The sequence below is a fragment of the Acomys russatus genome, chromosome 13, assembly GCF_903995435.1.
Source record: "Acomys russatus chromosome 13, mAcoRus1.1, whole genome shotgun sequence".
In the NCBI taxonomy this organism is placed as follows: Eukaryota; Metazoa; Chordata; class Mammalia; order Rodentia; family Muridae; genus Acomys; species Acomys russatus.
Genome location: NC_067149.1, coordinates 2,722,550 through 2,742,980, shown reverse-complemented (window position 1 = coordinate 2,742,980; position 20,431 = coordinate 2,722,550). Strand labels below are relative to the sequence as shown.

General features: G+C 42.9%; 1 protein-coding gene across 1 annotated transcript; it reads left to right on the top strand.

Moving 5' to 3' along the window:
• The first annotated feature begins 19,049 nt into the window (after nucleotides 1–19,049).
• LOC127196938 (JNK1/MAPK8-associated membrane protein-like) lies at nucleotides 19,050–19,970 on the top strand. The gene has a single exon (XM_051154650.1). It carries the CDS (start codon nucleotides 19,050–19,052, stop codon nucleotides 19,968–19,970), a length of 921 nt encoding a protein of 306 aa, XP_051010607.1.
• Nucleotides 19,971–20,431: the final 461 nt, after the last annotated feature.

Sequence of the window (20,431 nt, the reverse complement as noted above, 5' to 3'; positions counted from 1 at the left end):
ACCACCACCACCGTCACTAGCAGCAGCAGCAATGACAGCAGCAATGACAGAGGACCCCAGGTCCTTTCCAGCTAGCACTTCTTCATATGATCCGTCCTACAGGGTAGTATTAGCCTTAACACATTTGGTTCTTCCATTTTTGCAATTCTGCAAGATTTAGGATGACAAGAAAGGTGCCTCCTTGATTCTGCCCACCGAAGAAACTGGTAAGTATAAAGTGAATATTTACTAAATAGTTGACCCTCATGTCCCAGTACCATTAGCAAAAGAGGGGGAAATGCATCTATGAAATGTTTGCTCCAGAAATCCTGGGGTAAACTTGGGAAAAGCATACCAGCCTGGATGGGAAGATTTGCAGAATTTCATACATCTGAAAAAGTATCAGAAGCTGCAGGGATTACCATCATACAATCAACTACCAGTGTAATTTACAAGCTTTTGCTTTATAACCCAAAATATTACATCACACTCCACAAGTTATACTTTAGCAGCTAGCAAATGAAAGATATTTTATCTCATTCTTGGTCTATGGTCAACAAAATATTAAGCTCCTAGTCCATTTCTGATGGATCCAGATAACTCCATGGGGGATCCACTCATTAATCTAATAACTCATTTCACCTTCCTCCTGCAGCCATCTCAGGCACCCATTGCCAGCACAGTGAAATATGATATTGATCTGGCACTACATTCAATCCCCACGAATCTTTGGCGATCGCTTGCTGACTGATGGGTTAGCACAAGTGCAGTCATCACTCTGGCAGCAAACTGCCATGTGTGTGCACCACCCTTGATGTGTTCAGAACCCAAAGAAACTAACTTCTCCCTAAGAGATGTACTGTATGCTCAAATTTAATGAAGCTCAGAGTGATGGTGGGAAAACAGAGATTGTTGACATGACATGCTACAGTTCCTGTCCTCTGGGGTGGGATCATCTTGTCTGTTATGGCTTGGGTGTAGCTTGGCCACCAGAGGTCCATCTGTTGGAAGTTTGACCTGCAGCTTGGCAGTGTGGAGGTGGTGGGGCCTTTCAGACACAGAAATACCCAGAGGTCCTTACGTCATTGGGGCCACTGAAAAGGTGACAGTAGCTCTTGTGGGGACCTTGAGATCTCACACAAGAGATCTGAACACACACACCACCACCACCACCACCACCACAGCCACCACTACGGCCACCACCACCACCACCACGGCCACTGGGATACCATCTGCCAGGTAGCATCTCTCCAGAAACTGAACCAATGGAGCCACTGCAGCTTGCACTCTGAACCTCCAAAACTAAGGTAAATAAACCTCTTTTACTCACAGCATTATCCTGTCTCAAGTATCTTGTTACAGCAACAAAAGTGAACCAGTGCACTATCCCAGCCTCTCGGTCGGGTAAGCCTTGCTTCAGTTGAATTTCCGGGAACACCGAGAACCTTAACAGGCTTTTAACCTGAGGATAGAATAAAAATCACAGTAGGAAAAGTAAAGCAAAAGGCACACGTGACACGTTGTAACGCGTGTTTATACTCATTCTGAGAAAAGCGATGCAGCAGTTGAGATCATGGGCTTACATGGTACTCGCATGACTTCAAATCCCAACTTGCCAGTTCTTAGCTGAGCAAGCTGCTAACTCTCCCTGTGCCTCCTTCATCAACTGGGAAGCTTGCATACATGTCCTTTGTTCCTAAGGGTAATAAATGACTTTATTATGGGAAGTACTTAGAGCCATGTAAGTACTCCTGAAAGGCAGGAAGCCAGGGCAGAAATAGATATGGGGCAGTCCATAGATGTGCTTATGTGCACTGTGCCTTTCTACAGACCTAATGAAGTACGTGTGTCCAGCAAGTCCATTCCTGAGAAAGGAACCTAAGCAATAGGAAAGCAATAATGAGTGGAGGATGAGGAGAGCAACCAAAGTAAAAATGTCTAAGGTTTCTCAGAGGCACCGAGTCTTAAACAGAAGGCATGTCACCAATAGATACCAATTAGTTGAGTAATGTTCATTGAGCCCTGAGACTTTCACAATCAGAGCAAGAAAAAAAAAACAATATATAAGAAAAATGCTAAGGTCAGCATTTTAAAATCATTTTTAGGATCACATTGTTAAAATAATGCACTGGGCATAATCGAACATTTTAACGTTCTTTCATCAACGACACAATCCAGACATATAACCTCTGCCCAAATTGTGCAACGTCTCCCTCTGAGCACGTTTCTAGCCCTTTTCTTCCCTTCTTTGACAAGTTGATAGAAAACCACACAAGCTTGCTGTCCTGCTTTCTCACCTCTCACACAGTCTTCAGTTTTGTCATAGTTTAAATACTGCTCATACTCTCCAAAAATCTGGTTGAAAGTCAATTCTGTTGGTGTAGTGTCTGCATATGGACCATTTAAGGGGCCCTTGATAGGAGAGGATTGCTTGTTTTATAAATACTTTCTTTTTAATTATGTGTATCTGGTTCTTGATAGCAGGGGTCTGTGCACCTAAGTGCAGTTGCCTTCAGAAGCAAGAGGCATTGGAGGCGAAATGACCGTGTGTGTGAGCTGCCTGGCACAGAAACAAAACTCCCCAATCACCTCTCGCCCTCCCCCCACTAGATTGGTAGATTGGTTATGAGGACAGCAGGCTGGTATAATATCTTTGTACTTCATGCTTTGTCATTTTGCGTGTGTCATTTGTCTTTTTCCTTTTGCACCATTGTAAAGACAGCATGATACCCTTATCAGAGGCTGAGCACACACCAGTGCCAAGCTCTTGGACTTGTTGCCAGAACTGTCCCGTCAGATACTCTGAGGAAACTAAGACTTTCCTCAACCAGTACGACTGTTCTCCCTGTCTCATCACAGCATCATTATTGTTCTCATCATGGGCTAAAGTCCTGGGAGAATTCAGAGTGGAAGGAGATCATGGTTACATACGTGTTAGACAATATGATGCAGAGGGCATGAAGGAATGATGCAGTTCTCACCATGGCTGCCAAGAAGAAAGGAGAGAGAAATCCAGGAAGTGACCAGAGAGCAAGGTACAACCCCAGGTACACAAAGCAGTGACCTACTTTCTCCTACCAGGATCTACTTTCTATTCTTCAGCACCTCCCAAAAAATGTCATTATATGACTCCAACTGTGAATCCAGTCCAGGTTGTCTGCTGGCCAGACCTGGAGGCTGAAAGCAAGGGAGAAGTATCCTTCCCCAAGGAGGGGCACACCAACTGGTAATCCAAAAGCAGTAATCATGCCTGAAAACGTAAACAGACAAGTAACGTTACACAGACTGAGCAAGTTGTATTCATAAATTTAGGAATATATATATGTGTGTGTGTGTGTGTGTGTGTGTGTGTGTGTATAACAGCATTTGAAGAAAAAGACATGAATTTGATAAAGAACATGTAGGGAGTGGGGTGGAGGACACATAATAAGGGCTGGAGGAAGAAAATATATAAGAAGAAAATGTAATTATATTTTCACTTCAAATTTTTTCAAATATATTTTTAAAAAGTAAAAATGTCTTCTGGGTGGATTGGGCATATAGCTCAATAGCAAAGCACTTGCTTAGCATGTTAAAGTCCCTGGGCTGAAAAATAGGTTATAACAATAACAATAGCATAAATAAGCAAATATCATCTGGTAGAAAATTCCATGCCTGACACAGTAATTCTATCCCTCATTAACCATTGCCACACCCAGAGTTCTCAAGATGTCCCTGCCCATACTTAGAGAGCTTGTTGGAAATGGAACTTTTCTCTCCCCTCAAGTTAATTTCACCTGTGCTATGCCCTTACCTCTCAAAAGCCAGTTTCCCACTTAGGACTCATTGGAATTCTATCTTCTGCGTGAAATCAGTCTTGCCTATGCAGGCCGCAGTCTTTCTCTCTGCTTCACATAGCCCTGTGGTTTAATGTCTCTTGAAGAATTTGCCTTTTAAAATGCACTGACTTGAACTCCAAATTAAGTTCTAAGCTACTTGAAAGTGTGGCGTGTCGCTTCCCTCGTCCTCACAGCCTAGCTCTCAGTCCGATGCCTTCTGCATCATCAATAACCATGGAAACATCCTTGAGTTGCATGCAAATTAACTGAATACAGGTTTGATGAAGCTTCTTTAGCTTTCTTCAAGGAGGAAAAAAAACTGGACCATTCAGCAGCATAATGCTTACCAGAGGCCAGGGAAGGGAAGGAGGGGGAGGGGAGGAGAGAGATTGATGGATGAGCACAGTGTCGTAGTTATGAGAAGAACTCTGGTGTTTTGCTGCACAGTGGGCTGAGGAAGGATCAGGATAACAACATGCTGTGTATTTCAAAACAGTTACAAGAAATGCCTTTGAATGCTTTCACAAAGAAAGTATACATGTTTGAGGACATAGATATATTTATCCAGATTTGAACATTACATAATAAATACGGTATAAAACATCACATGGAGCTGGAGAGATGGCCCAGCTGTTAGAAGCTGAGTTTGACTCCAGCACCAGGGAATCAGACCCCCTCTTCTGGCCTCTGTGGGCTGCTGAGTACCTGTGCCCGTAACCCACACACAAAATTAACATAAAATAAATCTCTTTTTAATGGGGCTAGAGATGGCCCAGCAGTTATAAGCACTGACTGAATGTTCTTCCAAAAGACCCAGGTTTGAGTCCAAACATCACGGAGGCTCACAACTCTCCGTGACTGTAGCTCTTGTGAATCTGACGTCCTCCCTGATCCTCCACAGGCACTGCAAGAACTTGGTGCACAGACATACATGCAGACAAAACCAACACATATAAATTAAAAATAAATCCTTTTTTAAAAAATTTTAACCCACATGGTATCCTATAAATATGTATAATTTTGTGTCAATTAAAACTTAAGACTTCGAAAAGAAAAATGTCCATCGAGTTGCAGGAGTGACAGTGAGCATGCAATTTTGTAAGACTTTGCATTGTGGGATTTTGCCTCCAAACTCCTGGTGAACAATGCTATGACTCCCAGTGACATGTTTCTAGGACAAAATCAGACAGCCTCACAACCAGACAATAACCAATCAGTAACACGGTTCAGCACAGAATGTTTAGGTAACCCAGAAGACTCCATTGACTTCACTGAAATGCTCTTAACCTCTCACCCATCTCCAAATGCAATGAGTGAGGATGAGGCCGAGGGAAGAGGCCAGATTAGGCCAATTGTTGTTCTGAAGTCAGGAATAGTACTACTCAAAAAGGGTAGAAGACGTCCTCAAACCAAGACCCATCTCGAAGCATGAGGGTATAGATAGATAGATGGATAGATAGGTAGATAGATAGATAGATAGATAGATAGATAGATAGATAGATAGATGGATATGTATATATACTACATATATGTGTGTATATATACATATACATATATATGGTATATATATCATATATACCACATTCTGTCATTCGACCATCCGTGATTCTTGGCAGGCAAGTGTGGTATAGAAGCATTTTCCACTACAATGACTAGCAGAATGTTTTGTGAGATGCAGTAAACATGCCAGCTTCCATAATGTTTTTGGTTTTGTTTTTTTAAATACATGCTTGGGCAGCTCAAATACTTCCATCCTAGTATAAGACCCCTCACACTTCTGAATATATTTCATATTTCTCTTTTAATGATCCCATTAGACAAATCAGGAGGTTTTTGTCAAAGCAGAACTAAAGAATTATGGTCTCACACTAAATTTTGATTTGTGACATTAAATGATGAAATAATCCAGCAGAGACAATGTTGGGATTGCCGCCCACTTGCAGTAATGAGAGAAGAGATGGAAGGAGGAGAACGGTGCATATCTACTTTATCTTGGGGAGCTTATAATCTAGTTAGACACACATATGAAGTCATAACGTCATAATGAATGAGTGACACTTTAACAACACACAACTGCAGACACTAAGAACTGGGCCAGGGGAAGGCAGGGGAAGGCATAGCTAAAGGGCAAAGAATGGATTTTGCATCCCAGAGCTACCTCTTCCTTGTCACACATCTTCAGAATAGACACCTAATTTCTCTGAGCTCCAGGCTCCTCTTCTGGAAAATGATCACCTTGCAAGGGCATTTTGGGGAGTTATAGGGAACGGGTGTACATGGAAGCCAAGCAAATCAGCTGCAAATCTCTGTGCATGTTTATTCACAGCACAGGCACCCACTTTTTTTGAGGCTCGCTGTATGCTTAGTCCAATCTCTGGAGATAAAAAGGATGAAAGTCTGCTCTATCCTCCTGAAAATCCAGTGAGGGTTCAAGATGTAACTCAGTGAGTGCTTGCCTGGCATGTACAAATCCTGGTTCAATCCCCAGCACCACTGTTAAGTCTTAACGCTGGCTAGAAGCAGAACTGGCTGCTAGGTCTCCCAGCATCCCTCAGTCCGTACCTGTCACTGGGCCCTTCTGCCAGCATATCCTAAATTTCTGCAGCCCAGGGGCTGGGCTGTCTTTCCCCCAGCAGCCCTTTCCTATAAAATCCAGCCAGCCAGTCCTTTAGATTTTTTCTGGCCTCTTGGTCTGGCTCCTCTCCTGTCTCCCCTCTCCCCTCTCCTCTACTACCTCTTCCCTCTCCCCTCTCCCCTCTTCCCTCACTCCTCACTCCTCTCCCTTCTCCCCTCTCCCCTCTTCCCTCACTCCTCACTCCTCTCCCTTCTCCCCTCTCCCCTCTCAGCTCAGTCTAGTCATGTTCTCTCCCAGATGTTCTTGCCTCTGGCTATGTCCTCCCTTTTTCCTGCAATAAACCTCCTGTACCATACATATGAACAGTCATGTTCTCTTCTTCTTCTTCTTCTTCTTCTTCTCCTCCTCCTCCTCCTCCTCCTCCTTCTCCTCCTTGTTCTTTCTTCTCCTTCTTCTTCTTCTTCTTCTTCTTCTTCTTCTTCTTCTTCTTCCATTTCGTTTTTCATTAAAAAGACAAAAACAAAACAAAGCAGGTATGGTGGTGCACCTGTAATCCCACCACTCTGCAGGAAGGGTCAGGAAGGTGAATGAGTGTAAAGCCAGCCTAGGCTACCTGAGACCCCATCTCAGAAAGCAAGAAAAATAATTAACTGAACAGATACTCACAGGTGCTCTGGAAGCCACCAATGGGCTATCAAGAGAAAAAGAAGAAGGAAAGAGGAAGCTGAGCTTCCTCATCAGGTAAGCCACAGATATCTGGGAAAAGTTGGGGAGACATGGGAGATCCTTCACAGAGATGGTATCTCTTAAATGCGAGCACCTTTCAGGTGCGCATTCTATCCAGACAGAAGAAAGTAAATTGCATCTACATCCAGCCCCACGGTTGTTGAGCTCAGCCAGTGCAAAAGAAAATAATTGTACAATTGTTGAGTGAAATCAACACTTTTACCTTGAGGTACATAAATGCATATCAAGCAGAAAACCCACTAACTGGCTCATATTTGGAAAAGCTCCTACTATAATAAACAAATGGGATGCAACTCAGAAACAGAAGTGAATATTAAAGTCTAGTGAAGAGACTTAGAGGGCATCCGTGGCTCAGGGAATCTGGGGGACAAATGATGTCACCTTGGTTGCCAGTTCCCGTCATCAAGTAGAGGCTGCCTGGAGCATCCCTTCGGGAAGAATGCAAAAGCTTTGTCTGCACTCAGTGCGAGAGCGTCAGGATGAAATATTGATGGGAGCCTGGGGCACTGGATGGCAGAGTCTTCACTGTTGCTATCTCTGGTGATCCTGCTTCAACACGTCCCAGTTCCTCCTAGATGCTGAGCACAGGAAAGTGAAGCTTAGCAGAATGATGGCCCAGGGTGAGGGTGACATTGCATAGTCATGGAGACAAGGTTTGGGCCAGGCACTGAGCAAAGCCAGAAGAGGGACCTTCCATGTGTGTGGCAATCATGGACCTTGAGTGGCTCAGGGGCTACTGCGTAGAAATCAGTATAAACCTATGAATCGAGCATATGTTCACATATTTTTAAAGGTTGGCTCTTTTCTGAAACTTGGGTAAGTTAAAGGATAACAGCACAGAAAGCAGTGTGGGAAGCATTTCCAAACTGGCCTCCAGGACCTCTGCAAGCATGAGTTCTAGTGAAACCTGAAGCAGCTGTATACCTGAGGGCTAGCAGAATCCCCTCCTTATTCTTTTGCTCTGATTCTTAATTTCCTGGCAAATTTTTTTTCTTTCACTTTCTTGCCACACTACCTTCGAATCATCTACACATTCTCTCATCTACACCATGAATACATTTTAATTACTTTCTGGCCATGTGTGAGTGCCTCTTTATGTACTGTCCTCTGGGAAAAGTCTACCAGATAGCCAGCAGGGCATTATCAATAGAGGAGAAACCAGTCACATCAGCAGACAAAGGCACGTGCTACCAAGTATGATGAGCTGAATTTCATCCCTGAGACCCATATGTAAAGATAGAACTCATTCGTACAGGTTGTCCTCTGACACACATACACAACACACACACACACACACACACAATTTTAAAAGAGCAATGCTTCTAAATATGTCAATTTTTCTGCTTTATACTCATGGAGAAAAAAACAGTCCCAGAGTTACAAACTATATCTCCTGTGGTTGGACATGAGATAAACAGAACTGCTCTCTGAGGTTTCAATAGAAGGGTTAAGATGAGCAAGTGGTCAAGGCCACGTGGAAACAGACCAAGAGCAGACGTAGCTGCAGTGGCAACAGACCCTCAGCTGCCTTCCCAGAGGCCTGAAGTTAGCAGGAAGACAGCCACTGCTCCCTGGAGTTCTCGAGCCAGACAAGGACTTATGGATGCTTTACGCATACAGAGGATGAACTACCCTGCTGGCATTGCCTTGGTCCTCAGAGGATTTCCCTGTACTTACTTAGAAATAAATTAAACATCACATACCCCAAAGCTGGACAAGTTTCCTTGTCTTAAGGACAGAAAAAGTAAAGTCTTTGGGAAAAAAATATATCCTCTCTAACTGATGCTATGATCCCATAGGGAGTAGAATAATAATTATAAATCTAGTAGCATCCAATATCCTTGCTAATGGATACCTACTATATGCAGCAAACCCTATAGGGCTTTGACACGTGTTACATCCATGTGTGTGACTGACCCAACTTTGTTCATTAGGAGATGGAAGGTGAGAAGGATTGTCATACATGCAGCTTACAGGGCATTCTAGTTTTCTTTACATTGTTATGATCAACACATTCTGAGCAAAGGCAACTTTACAGAAATAAAAGCGTTGGATTTCCAGGTCATAGTTCACTACTGAGTTAAGTCAGGGCAAGAACATGATGCAGAAACCGTGCAGGGATGTTGCTTCGTGGCTCACTTGCACATCATGCTTAACTAATTCTTCTCCAGCTGAAGATCACCAAGAAATGGTGAACCCCACAGTGGACCAGACCCTCCTGCATCTATTAACAACCATTACAATCCCCCATAGACACGCCCAAAGGCCAATCTGATCTAGGCAATTCCACGGTGGAAGCTCCCTTCTCAAATGGCTGTATGTTGTATCAAGCTGACAGGTAAATCTAATTAGGACACAGAGTAAACAGATATTGACTTTCCATCTGCATCTATACTGGTATAATTTGCCAGTAGCCCCTCATCATACAGAAGGTAAAAAGAAAGGGAAATAAAATGTGTTCACAAATAGAAAATTTTGTAATGGTTCTGTAGGCAAATGTCTCATGAAGCTGCTCCTGTTATGAACAGTTCTGCTCATGGTGAGGACAATGCTCAGGAGATATCTATTAGGAATAGTTGTTTTAGAAAAAAATAGTTGCTTTCTGGAGGTGATAAATAGGCCATTATCCTGCACAGTTCACCTATCTACTGATGCAGCCACATCTACCAGTCGTGGTGAGGGTTGTGTCCTGGTATTTCCTTTGAAGAATTAAGTAAGCCAGTTAGGAGAAATGTTTCCACATAAGAGAATAAATTAGATGCCACTCTGTGTGATCTGTTGAAAAGGAGAGTCAGGGTAAGAAACAGTACATCCTATTCCCATTGGAAAAAAAAATTATCTGGCAAGGGGGAGGAGGAAGGGAAGGAGAAGGAAGAAGAGGAAGGAGGTGGGTAATAGGCATAGGCCAAATTTTTATCTACAAGGAAGCCAGGAGAGGACACCACCAGTGCCCCGCTGCACAGTGCTGGTCAGTAGGAGCTGTCAGAGAGGTGTTCTCCCCTCTTAGATAACAAAGAGCTGAAGAGATACAGTCAACCTGAGACTTGAGTAGGGGCTAGGTGTGCTGTGTACAAAGTATGGTGAGAGCAACACAGGCTGAGGAGACAGAGACAGAAGTACAGCACAGAAGCCTATTGTGGAGACTCTTCGTGTCCTGGAGTGAACAGCCAGAGTGAGCACCACCCACAGGAAAGCCACACTGGAATGGGAGAATCCTACTGCTGAAAGCTGAGCAGGTTCTCAGTGACATGGGGACATTGACTGATGAAGGCATAGAAGAGGAGGTAGGCCTTCCACACCCACTCAGAGCATCAGTCACAAAAAGCCTCCAAATGCTAGAGAGAACATTGCCACTGACCTGTGGGCCAGGTTCTCAGGCTGCCCCACCTCCAGCAAGAAGTTTGTTTGAATTGCTGCGAACAGCGGGCTCCTCTAGCTGTGGGACTGGTACAAAACATAGCCAAGGGGAGGGGCAAAGTGTACTAGTTCCTATTAGGAGGAGTTACTGACTGCATTCATAATATCTTTCAGTATTATTATTATTTGTATTTATTTTTGTACTTTCTTTTTTTTTTTTTTAATCTCCTTTCTTGACTGAATGGGTTTATCAGATGTTTCTTCTCTGCACCCGTTCTGGGGTATTTTCCACATGATTTCTCATCCCCCCAGTAAACATTCTTCCCTTCTGATTCAAACTTCATTCCTTCTTTTCCCCTTCCCCCTTTCTTCCTTGCTTAATTATTAATATCCAAACCTCTAAAAAGCCTATAGTCTGCATTTTCTCCCTAATCATTACCCTAGTGAGATATTCCTAAGCCATTCTAGGGACATAAATAAACAAGTGTTTTCTTATGCCAAAAAAAAAAAACCAGAATAATTGCTTTTGATGTTTTACAAGTGTGTGACTATAGCAAACACCTAAGAATGAGTATCTTACAAAGAAAAGAAGTTCACTTGGTCTACAGTTCCGGGGGCCTAAGGAAATACCAACAGGTTCTGGAAGCAGCTTGCAGAAGAGAGTACCTTGTGGTGGTAAGCATGTACCAAAGAGGAGAGTCACATGTTGAGAGAAACAGCCAGGGAGTGAGCTGAGAGACCCCAATTGTATCTGTTCTCTTGATAACCAAGGACCTGAGCTCCCATGATATGGGCATTAATGTCTTCCAAAATTGATACTGCCAAATGCCTACTCATCTCCAGCCAGGTCCTAACTATTAAAGTTTAACCACTTTTCAAACCAATGAGAGCTATTCCTCCAACACATTTCACTTTTGAGGAACAAACATTCAAAAACTAACATAATGCTATAATGATACTGGGTAAGTTATGGGTAACAAAAGTGTATTTCTCATAGCTTTGAAAGCTACGAAAGCCCATTATCACAACCTTAGACAGCTCATCATTTGACGAGACTACCCATATGAAATGGCAGGTCAAATGTTACTAACTCCAAAATAACTCCCCAATTTTATAGAAATAAAAGGGCAAGAGAGATGACTGCTGCACAAAGCCTCTAGAATAAAACAGTATTCTAATTTAGAATTTATTTATTTTTTGTATGTTTTTCTTTTTCTTAATTAATTTTTTTCAGATTACAACTCAATTGTTATCCCATCACTTGTATCCTCCTGTTCCTCCCTCCCTCCTGCTTTCACCCTATTCCCCTCCTCTAAGTCTAAGACCAAAGGAGACCTCCTCCCCCACTATATGGTCATAGGCTATATATCAAGTCTCATCTTGGTAGCCTGCTTATTCTTTCTTTGAGAGCTATCAGGCCTCCCCACCAAGGGGAGGTGGTCAAATATGGAGCACTAGAGTTCATGTCAGAGTCAGTCCCTACTCTTCACATAACTGTGGAGAATGTCCTGTCCATCAGGTAGATCAAAGTAGGGGTTCAATGTTTACTACTTGTATTGTCCTGGAAATAAGAGGAATGTAGGAGAATGGGGAAATAGAAGGACCCAGAGAGTCCTAGAAACCTACAAGAAGAACATCATAATGGGTGGATCAGGGCCCAGGGGGGGTCTGCTCAAACTATTGCACTAACTAAGGACAGTATTCTATTAATAAGAGATGCCTTCATGACCCTATCATCTCTTAACATCCCCAGCCTTCAGACATCTCCCTTCTGTGTCCCTTTCAGTTTCCTACCTTTGGCATCTGGGTGAGGCCTCCTTAAAACTTTATGAACTCTGATATAGCCTTTTTAACCACTCTGTAACCATTCTATCACACACACACACACACACACACACTCACACACACACGTGTGTACATATGTATATATACATACATATGGAGAGAAAGAATTACTGTATAATATGTACTCTGAGAATGAATATTTATCATTAAGATTGGAATAAAAGAATGGTGTTGGCCTCAGCCAGTGAAACTACTTGACAAATTTCTGCCAGCAAACCCACTTCACCTTGTGAATTTTTCTTCACTAAATCTCAGCATCATGAAGAGACACACTACCTTCACCTATGTGTTTCACACAATAGTCTCACAACACTTTCTCTGTTGAATTCTGTTTCCTCTCAAGGTAATTTCCACAACATGGTTGTGTTCTGTTATTGTTTTACTCTGTGTTTCTCTTCTCATTGCTTGTGTTATGCTTTTATGGAGCACTGTACATTTTAATTAATACATTTTAATAGCTCTAGATATTGATTCCTTCTCCTCCAGTGCTTGCTTTAGATTTGGGATCTGTTTTTCTTTTTTTAATTTAACTAAGCTATTTTAGGAAAGTCTATTTCCCTGTTTCCTCTAGAGTAAAGCCTTTCGTATTGCTTGCCCTGGGGTGAGAGTGATTTTACCCAACCTCCTTGTGTTATTTCTTATCTCTGTTAACAATGTCTTCATTAGGTGCTGCCCCCTGTTGGAGACACTACACTAACACCAGTTAGTGGCTGTATTGATTTTGGCGTTTCCCTGGGAACTGTTGTACCTAATTTCATTTCTGTTGCTGCAACAGCATACTCTGGCAGAAAGCAACCTGAAAAAAGGGTTTACAGTTTTTATTTAACTTGCAATTGCAGGTTAGAGTTCATCATAGCAAATAAGCCAAGATGGAAATTTAAAGCAGCTCAGACACATCACATCCAAGGGCAGAAGGATAGATCCACACATGCTTACTGTTCGGTTGGCTTTCTCTATTCTTACACAGTGGAAAACTCAAGGGAATAGTGCCACCCACTTCTGGGCTGAAACTTCCACTATCAATTACCACAGCAAAGACAATCTCCCACAGCCTTGTCTACAGACCCACCTGATCCAGACAATCCAGTTTGAATTTTTTCTCAGGTGATTCTAAGTTGTCTCAAGCTGAAAAAGCCATCCGTCATGTCCTGCTAGCATAGTGGTGCATGCCTTTTATGCCAGCACTTGGGAGATAGAGACAGGTGAGTCTCTGAGTTCAGGACCAACTTGGTCTACATAGGGAGTTCCAGGACAGCCCAGCAAGAGCTGCACAGAGATATTCTCTCTCTCTCTCTCTCTCTCTCTCTCTCTCTCTCTCTCTCTCTCTCTCTCTCTCTCTCTCTCTGTCTCTCTCTCTCTCCATATACATGGAAAACCAATAACATCCTGCATGGCCAATTAAATTAGAGAAGTGACACTGTTTTAGTTCATTCTTCAAAGTTTGTTCTGACTACATGTATTCTCATACCACCTCTCCATTTTTCTCATTTGTCAAGTTGAATAGCTACTTCAGCTTCCTATTACCGGACAAGAGAAGCTGTCACTTCTTAGCATGCCCTAAGGAGCAAACTGTTCACCACTCTGTGGAGCAGGGTCCTTCATGAAGGGTTTTGGATCTCTTCCTGTTACTTGTATCTTACCCTGAGAAAACTCTAAACACTCGTCTGGGCTCTGAGTGGACAGTGGCCTCTAAGCTTCTCAGCTTGTTCGACCCAAGTGAGGAAGCCCTGGAGGTGAGGAGGGCATTCCTGGCTGCCACCACCTCTGTCTGCCATTCCTGTGGTGGAACAGTTATACAGTTGGGGGCTGGACAAAGGGAGGAATTCCCTGACCTCTAAGTCCTACTCAGAAAGCCTTTGATCTCTTCTATGAAGAGAAGCCGGAAGGGGTGAGAGGTGTAACAAGCTGCCCTTCTCAGGGATCCTGTACTTGGCCACATCCACTCACTCAAGATTATGTGGGATTGCAGGTAACAGTCATGAGAGAGAGGTCATGGTTTTAACACTGAAGACATTTACTGTTCTTATTGAGTATCAGTAGCTTTTTGTAAAGGAAAGACTCTTTAAATGTTTTTACATCCTTCTCAGCAGGCTTGTTATCTCACTGGGGAAGAGTCTATGGATACCCTCCCATCAACAGACCAAAGGCTGAGCCTCCCTTCTTCACCATTAGTGTCTGTTTTACCATTAGACAAATCTTCCCTTTTGTTCTTAGTTTTATTTGTCCATTTTTTCATCCTTGGTTTGATAATATTGAAAGAGTCTTGTCCATCTTACTGGTAATTTCTAGGACAGTGTTTTTATTTCAACTAAGTATTTTGAATTTTTATTTCATATGTTTTTATTTTTGTTTATTGATCTCTACTAATTTTACTTGGTTTGCCTCCGTGTCAATATTTTCTGTATATACTGGTGTTCTCTTTTGTTTTGGTTTGGTTTGGTTTTGGTTTTTTTGAAACAGATAGCCTTGGCTATCCTGGACTCACTTTGTAGACCAGGATGGACTCAAACTTACAGCGGTCCACCTGCTTCTGCCTCCCTGAGTGCTGGGATTAAAGGCATGCGCCACCATGCCCAGCTCCCATAGTGTTTTCTTTTTTAATGTCTTTTATTGTCCTGTCTCAATTTCTTAATTTGAAAACTTATGCATAATTAGTCTGCTACCCTTGAGTTACATGAGGCCAAGCATAGCTAACTATGAATGTGGCTCAGCACAAAGGTATAAATTTATGGAAAGCAGTGGTTTTGTCATTGCTATTGTAACTTAACAGTAGAATGTTCAGGCATGGACCTTGCAGATGACGGGGACCTGTTGCAATGCCAAGCTCACTGGTTTTTACTCTTTCTTCTTTTCTAACAAATAAATGAAAACTATAAATATTTCTCCAAATAATACTTTGACTTGAGTCCATAAGTTTTAATGCATAGAATTCTATCCTCCTTCAGATTAAGAAACTCATAAGTACCCTTAATTTCTCTTTAAATTACGGAATCTTCAGAAGATCTTATGCTGTTGGTTTAATTGCTTTCATTGAAAGTATTTTGTTTTACATTTTCACGTAAGTTAAAAGATTGCATGTTTGTAATTCTGTCTATGCAGAATTCACTGTGACTATTTGAGCACTTCCATGAGCTGTGTCTATCAAGTAATGTGCAAGATGTGAAGGAGTTAACTTCTGTACTACTTACTTTTCCTGAAAGAAGGCAGTTTGTGAAAGCACAATGGCTGCCCTGGAACACCACTTACAGTTCTCAGTCTTTGCTTTTCTTGGATAGTGATGAAAATTGACTCTGTGCTTAGCCTTAGTCAGAGAAGATTCTTCTGAACATGGGTGACAGCAAAGCAGGGACTCATAGCTAATCAGAGTGCTGAGAATAAATGACTCAGCCTCTGACAGGACTTCTCTGTCATTCTCTCCAAGGCCCAGGGCACATCACAGTAGAAAGGGTGGAAGGAGCTCAGAGACTGAGGGATGGGGAGTAGGATGCAGTGGGGACACGCTGCCATCTGAATTCAACATGGTGGCCACAATTATGAATACACACCAATGACCTGTGTATTCATAATTCATAATGGATATTCAGCTCCCTGCATAGAACAAGGCAGGGAAAGGGAAAGGAAGGAGAGAAGAGGGAAGGGAGGGGAGGGAGACAGATAGGAAGGAGAGGGGAGGGAAGGGAAGAAGAGGGGAAGGGGAGAGGAGGGGAAGGGAAGAGAGAGGAGGGGAAGGGAAGGGACTCATCATGAGTGGCTGCATGGTAGCTCAGAAAAAGGAGATCATCAGCCAAGGGGTGAGACAAAGTAATGAAAGTGAATGTAATAAATCACAGTCCCTTGTATTTAAGTATAATATTGTAAACATTTTAATTAATTGAATAAATTGTAAAAGGACTCTATACATAAGTTGTGTTAATTCCTCTATCCCTTAAGCCTACTTTACACCATACAATAAAATTGACCCCCAAAAAAGTTCATGTCTCAGGTTGTTTTCTGTTGAAAGAAATTTTTATTTGAAAAGGTAAAGTGTTCTGTCCCCTTTCCCACATGTGATACATGTTAAGTATAAACAGTCCACACAGTGGCTACACACAGAGCTTTGGATGAAGAGGTGAGATGTGGAGTTAAGGATGGGTGAAAAAATAAGTCTTATATTATCTCACATGCCAAAGATCCCTGCAGAAAACCAAGAAATGAACGTGTGAACTGCCCTCTGAAGTGATGCTTGAGACCTTGATTGGGTGGTTGAGTTTAATAGGAAGTAACTATAAAACTAGAGCCTTCTGCTCTAATTGCCTCCTGCAGCTAAATTTCTCACTTACAACAAATAGACAATTACCTACATCATAGACTGCTCCCCAACAGACATATCTCCAGACACATCCTCATAGACTGGTCCCCAGCAGACACATCCCAGGTATGATGCAGCATCTGCAGCTCCCAGTATGAGCAGCTCCAGGACAAGCTAGTAGGCACAGCCCTGAATAGCACTGATCATGTGACAGCTACACCCACTTAAGCATGCAGACTAGGTCCGTGTGCGGCAGAACAAACCATCCCAAACTCCTCTCTCATCGTGCTCCCTTCAACTGCCTAGAAGATATTTTGTCGGATGCCAATCCATAAGCTAAATATTTACAAGGCTAATACACTGTAGCTACCACACCACTGTTAATTTTAGCTTGCAATTACCAACGAAAGACAAACTATAAGCCCCTTGGAATTTTGAAGTCAATATTAGGAAGTCAATAGCCAGCCCTCACACCTGTCCCTGGGCACACCCAGCAGTGCCGTAACTCTGGATTGACAGAACCATGAGGTATCCAGGGTAGGACAGGTACTCTAAATAGCACTTACAGGGAACAGGATGAGCCAGAAACCACACAGGAACTGAAGGACAGACTACTCTGAAGAAAGAAAGGAAGGAAATTTAGGAATTTGGTTAATGTTAGTTCTCTCTGTCTCTCTCTGTCTCTCTGTCTCTCTCTCTCTCTCTCTCTCTCTCTCTCTCTCTCTCTCTCTCTCTCTTTGTCTCTGTCTCTCTCTCTCTCTCTCTCTCTCTCTCTCTCTCTCGCTCTCTCTCTTTCCCTCTCTGTCTGTCTCTCTCTGTCTCGTCTCTATATCTCTGTTTGTCTGTGTGTGTCTCTCCCTCTCCCTCTCTCTCCTCTCCTTCTCTTCTCACTGTCTCTGTCTCTCTGCCCCTCTCTCTCTGTCCCCTCTCTGTCTCTGTCTCTCTCTGTCTCTGTCTCTGTCTCTGTATGTCTCTCTCTTTCTCTGTCTGTCTCTCTCCCTCTCCCTCCCTCTTTCTCATTTCAAAAGTGAACAGTAACTTGTTAGGTGAAGGACAAGTGACAAAATGTCAGGGCTTCTAAAATATGGGTGAACTTGTTCAGGTTTTTGGATGAATTCTTACGCAGCATACAGCAGTATTGCATTTTCAGCTCCTTTCTCAAGAGCAAAGGGGAGAGTAACATTCTGTAGCTCTCTATCCAGGGACTTTAGGAAGGACCGAATTACAATACATGAATTTATATGAGGAATCATTTTTTATCAAACATGAATGCTTAAGATGAAAGATTAAGACATTATGCACCCAAAGAAGGCTAAGCTCCTTTAAAATAATCCTGTTAGAATGTGTATTTTTAGACTATGATAAATTTATGAATGTCACCAGACCCTGGCCTGTCACCTGTATCTTCTGCTCCATGTTAATCTACTCAAAAGAAGGAACTATGGTTTCTCAAGCATGTCTGGATTTACATTTCATCTCCGCTCTTGTGCTAAGACCAACAGCAAGAGCAGAAAACTCTGACACCCTGAAATACACTCCAAGGGCCCATGCTAATTCTTTAGCAGCAAATGCTCCAGGAATCCTAACCAGACTAGGAAATGGGTCACCCCTGGGAGCCTAACCCAAGAACAAGGACCTGGGGACTTCCATCCCAGTCCTCTGGAAGAGCAGTAAATGCCTTTAACCACTATGCAATCACTCCCCCAAAATATGTAAGCAAAATGAAGTCACTCTTGAAAAGAAAAAACTAAAAGCAAGATTTTGGCAATGCCTTGATAGTTTAGGTCAAACATGAGAAGAACATTGTGATAGTTTTAAATGGCAACTTGCCATGACTTAACATTACCTGAGAGAGAATCTCTAAAAAGGAAATGTCTACATCGTGTTGGCTTATGTGTGTGTCTGTTGGACAGTGATTCGATGACTAACTGATGTGGGAGGACCTAGCCCATTCTGGGCAGCACACTACCTCAAAGTTGAGGTTTTGGGCTGTGTAAGAGTAGAGAGGGCTAGCTGAGCAGAGAGAGGCCACACTGGGTGCATGGGCAGATCTGTTTTACTCTGTTTAACTGTCGATGCAATGTGGCCAGCTGCTTTGAGCTTTTGCTTTGACTTTTCCTCTATGACATATGGTAAATTGGAACTGTAAGCTCAAATAAACCTCTTTTTCCTAAGGCGCTTTTTGTTGGGGTATTTTATCACGGAAACAGAAATAAAACTAGAATACACAGCAAAAGGAGGAGAAGGAGGAAGAGGAAGAGGAAGCAGAAGCAGCCAGGGGCCTGGCCCTTGAGCCCAGAAGGAGGGCCTAGGAATCTGGTAGAGCAGGACCTAGCCTCAAAATGGTTGCCCGGGTTACCGGGAGGCGGAGCCACCTGGACCGTTGTAGCCTAGACGTTAGTGGCTACATCCATTGATCTTAGAAGCCTAATGAGGCCTGATGGCATGCTTTGGGCTCTATTGTGGGAAGACTCTATTGTTTAAAAACAGCTCAACTGAAATATATGGAGAGTGTGGGGCATGCCCAAGAGGGCAGAGGACAAATGAGCAGAAATACTGTCAGCCTTGCACGGAGTCCCCGGAACTTTATGACTGGCTTTACCTTGGATTCATGGCAATGCTTCCTCTCGTTTCCCATTGGATCTGCATTGAACGGAAATTAAAGAATGGTATTTCCAGAGGTGTGCTTTTCCAACAAGTCTCTGCGTTATTTGAATGCAGTATGGCAGCTGTGGTCACATTACTTGTGAATGATCCCGCCGGCACCCTTTCCATCCACTCATGCCGAGTGCTGATGCTTTCGGACTGGTACACGATGCTCTACAATCCAAGTCCAGATTACATCACCACCCTGCACTGCACTCAAGAAGCCGTCTACCCACTGTACACCATTGTGTTTGTTTATTATGCTTTCTGCTTACTATTCATGATGTTGCTCCGACCACTACTGGTGAAGATGCAGTGGCACCTATACATGCCAAATCAGTTTGGAAGCATTTACACCGCCCTCTACTTCTTCCCGGTTTTGACAGTACTACAAGCAGTTGCAGGAGGCCTCTTGTATTATGCCTTCCCTTACATCGTCTTGGTGGTATCTTTGGTTAATCTGGCTGTGTACCTGGTTTTTGCCAAAATAGAGAGCTGCAGTGATCTGATAAGAAAGGACAGACTGCTAGTCCTCTTCAGCCACTGGTTTCTTCATGCCTATGGCTTAATCGCCCTCTCCAGAGGGGAGCAACTTGAGCAAAATCTGATGCTTTTAATTTTGGTACCTGCCCCAGCCCTCTTTTACTTGCTCACCACCAAGTTTACCAAACCATCACGGATAATCTCAGAAGGAGCCAAAAGACACCGAACATAAAACAGGAAGAGAAAACTGCGTGCTTTTAACTTTAAAAAGTAAAGAAAACTTTAAAACATATTGGCAACATTCTGTTATAGATAGGAACGGTATACCTTTTTAATGCTTTGTTATTTTTATTTAAGTATATGTGTGTATCTGCATAAGTGTATGTGGCACGAGTGTACGTGCCTGTGGAAGCTAGAAGGGGGCACCAGATGCCCTGGAACTAGAGTTTCACATAGTTCTGAGCACCTGATGTGGGTGCTGGGAGCTGAACTCTCAATCTCTGTAAGGCCCCAAAAACTAACTGCTGAGTCATCACTCCAGATGCAAAGGAACAGTATATCTTCCGGCTTCTTTTCCTTTTGTTGTTGCTCATTTTAGTTTGTTTGACTAACACGTTATGGTTAGACTTGGAAAACAGTGTGTGTGTCTGTGTGTGTGTGTGTGTGTGTGTGTGTGTGTGTGTGTGTGTGTTA